Source organism: Sinocyclocheilus rhinocerous, unplaced genomic scaffold, assembly GCF_001515625.1.
Source record: "Sinocyclocheilus rhinocerous isolate Xijiao unplaced genomic scaffold, SAMN03320098_v1.1 scaffold178, whole genome shotgun sequence".
Classification (NCBI taxonomy): domain Eukaryota; kingdom Metazoa; phylum Chordata; class Actinopteri; order Cypriniformes; family Cyprinidae; genus Sinocyclocheilus; species Sinocyclocheilus rhinocerous.
This window is the reverse complement of record NW_015653463.1, coordinates 332291-335505: the sequence shown is the minus strand read 5'-3', so window position 1 is coordinate 335505 and position 3215 is coordinate 332291. Positions and strand designations below refer to the sequence as shown.

The 3215-nt window shown below is 37.4% G+C and overlaps 1 protein-coding gene and 1 long non-coding RNA gene across 3 annotated transcripts in view; one reads left to right on the top strand and one right to left on the bottom strand.

The window, feature by feature from the left end:
- LOC107715870 (uncharacterized) overlaps positions 1-260 on the bottom strand; it is a 12360-nt gene extending 12100 nt beyond the window's left edge. The window contains exon 1 of the long non-coding RNA XR_001637146.1: positions 232-260. This is a non-coding gene — a long non-coding RNA (uncharacterized LOC107715870). The remainder of the gene's footprint in view (positions 1-231) is intronic.
- The window catches only part of psd3l (pleckstrin and Sec7 domain containing 3, like), a 120699-nt gene that overhangs the window by 88425 nt on the left and 29059 nt on the right, over positions 1-3215 (top strand). For both annotated transcript variants that reach the window (XM_016522074.1, XM_016522073.1), the window contains exon 10: positions 2245-2288. In XM_016522074.1, coding sequence (XP_016377560.1) covers positions 2245-2288 — 44 coding nt within the window. The remainder of the gene's footprint in view (positions 1-2244; positions 2289-3215) is intronic.

The following is a 3215-nucleotide window of genomic DNA, read 5'->3' as shown; positions in this document are numbered from 1 at the left end:
GCCCACCTCACTCTTCTTGTCAGCTTCTCACGTGATAAATTAAATCTGATGTGATGCGACTGTCGTTCGGCACACTGCATTGAGCAGCCGCATTCAGTTTTAATTGTAGTGTCTGTTCTCTAACTGAACTAAATGATTTTTATTACTATATAAAATCAAAACGACGTGGGGGTCGGTGGGCAAGTGACGTAACCGGTGTTGCGGCTTAACACCGGTATCACCGTCAGCAACGTCTATCGCGGCAAGCCTAATAGGAAACAAACATGAACCGGGACTCAGACGAAGCACAAGCAAGCTATATGTTGGAGCGCTGCCCACGAGGCTATTGACTCCAACTGATTTTTTTAAATTTTTTTTTTTAGAGCATGTGGTTTACATCACAAAATATTTTTATATCACATCAGGATAGTTTTTGTCAGTAAATTTAAGTTGAATTTAATTTCGTAACTAAAATCATTAAATAGAAAGACAAAATAATGTTTTCAAACAGGTTTCGATGTTCATTGGCTGGGTCAGTAGTTGTGCCTCTCAGACAGATCAGTGTTTTTAAAACACATTGTTTACACTCTTCAGGAAATTAGTCTACTTATTTTTATAATTTTAAAGGTAACACTTTATTTTAGGGTCTCAACTAGTTGCTTATTATCATGCATATTACCAGAATATTAGCCATTAATTAGTACTAATTAAGCACATATTAATGCCTTATTCTACATGATCTGATTCTACATCCCTAAGCCTACCAATACCTAAACTTAACAACTACCCAACTAGCTATTAATAAGCAGCAAATTAGGAATTTATTGAGGGAAAAGTCGTAGTTAATAGCGAATAAGTGTTCCCTATTCTAAAGTGTTACCATTTTAAATATCAAGTAAAGCTCTTATATTCATGATTGCTAATTACTGTTTTGCCCATAGATTCTTATTTAAAGTCCCTTACAGTAACAGTATACACTACTCTTTGCAATATAAAGCATTCAAGTTACCAGACTAGATTATTATCCACTAGGCCTCATGCACATCACCTTTTGACATACAGCAGCAGCAGAGCAACACACAGCACATTCTGGTAGAGGCTAGATTTGAAAGCGTTTTCAATGGAATGTAATTTCAAGTATTTGTTAGTGAAGTAAACAGATTTGCTTTAACAGATGCTTTAGATTTGTCATGTAACTATTCAAATAAACTCCTCATAAATTAAGAGCAGAATGTTTTCTGTTTCTTGGCAGTTTTATTGTTTGATTAATGTTAGCAGATATATCTAATTGCAAAGATTTAATATCACAATATTTTGCAGATTTCGCCTGCCTGTTTATGTTTATCTAAGACAAAAGTGACTAGTTTGGCACTGAAATCGCACCACGATGGGCATTTTGACCAAAAAGTGCATTTGATCATTCTCATGTTCACACAGATCACATGTGCACTTAGACATACAGGCCTTCAAAAGCAGCGATCTGTCAGTCAGAAAGCACAAAATTCTCTCATATTTGTATTAACACAAACGAGTGTGTTGCAGACCACAAGCGTACGGGCCGTGACCCATCGTGTGTCATGCAGCAGTGTTATGAGACGGTGACTGTTGTGAGATATCAGCCGCTTCAGTGTCTGCCGTGGGTCACATCAGTGTTACGGTGATGTTCATGTGAAAAGTGTATCAGATGACAGCTGAGCGTACGTCTGTCTGTTTTATCTTGCATGCTCATGAATGTAGTGAAGCCATTTTTGTCTGTCATATGACACCTGCGTGGATGTATAGTGTGCTTCTAAACATCTGCATGTGGTCTGTGTGTAATATCCATGCTAACAAATGAGATTTCTTCAGCATTTTGATGTTTGGTTTGACCTTTTGCTCACACTTCAATCTGGGAATCTGGGTGTGCATTTGCATAAATAGTGCAAATAAATTGTGTGACATTTTCACAATGAATTCTACTGATGGCACTGCATGAGAAAGCTTCATTAGTCCAGAAGAGACAGCGTTTCATCATAACTCATGATTCTACGGTGATTGAGATATTAAATAAAAGACCACAAGCACTGATCTGGTACGTTTTCCACTGCGATGAAGTTACAGTTACACGGCTCACACGTACCGTGGGACAGACCTCACATTTGAAGAACCATTATTTAAGGAGGTTAAATTAATAAACTGTGCTTCAGGTGAACATGAATTCTATTAAACTGAATGCATACCATATACTAAGTCTTTGTCTTTTTTCTGTTTTTTTCTCCCATGCAGTCGTTGTATAACTCCATCAAGAACGAGAAGCTGGAATGGGCAGTGTAAGTATACTTCTGCATTCACCACCACCATTGCTCTTTTTTAGAACAGAAATAAAAAGAATAAATAGGAAATTCTAGAGAAAAAGCAGGGTATTAGGATCAGGCTGGAATCTGGATTCAAGCCAGCATTCCCATGAGCACATGCAATATTCACTGTCCCACAGATCATACGCCATCACCTTTAAAGCATCAAGTTTCCGTTCATCTTCCTTTCATCAAATGATGGTTTTATTTTTATCTTGGCTTTGGCCACACACAAATGCACAATAAACACATGGTCCAAGTAAGGTCCAAAAAGTGTGTGTGATAGTGTGCTTTTGAGTCAAATGATTAGATTGGTGGCATTTGAGACATGAGCTGTAATTATGATCTTGAAAACATGACATTAGACTGACAATGTGCTTCTCTGATAACGGTCATAGAGCCAGACACTGTTCCATTGTGACAAATTACAGCACACCCTCGCCAACTCTCTGCACCAACCGCAAACCACATCTGAACCTCAAGCTAATCTCTTGCTGTAACATCTAGTAAGCAGTAGTTATTTGCAGATTAAATATTAATTAATAACATGTTTTTCAACAACATATGATATTCTGTTTATTAAAGCAGTATGAAGCCATGGATTACAGTGATTTTAGAACAGCTAAGGGGCATGTTTAGGCACTGCATGGTAGTGCTGTGTTCAAAATATCGATACGACGATGTATCGTCACAGAGATTTGACGATACGAGTATCGATACAGTTGGCCCTGTATCGATATTGTGGCACGTGTGCAGCAGTGGACCACGCTTAATTTGTTTAAAATTTTACAACGTTTAAAATAGAGTAGAAAAGTGCGAGGTTTCTAAAAAAAGAATGAATAGAGCATATACAGGTGCATCTCAATAAATTAGAATGTCGTGGAAAAGTTCATTTATTTCAGT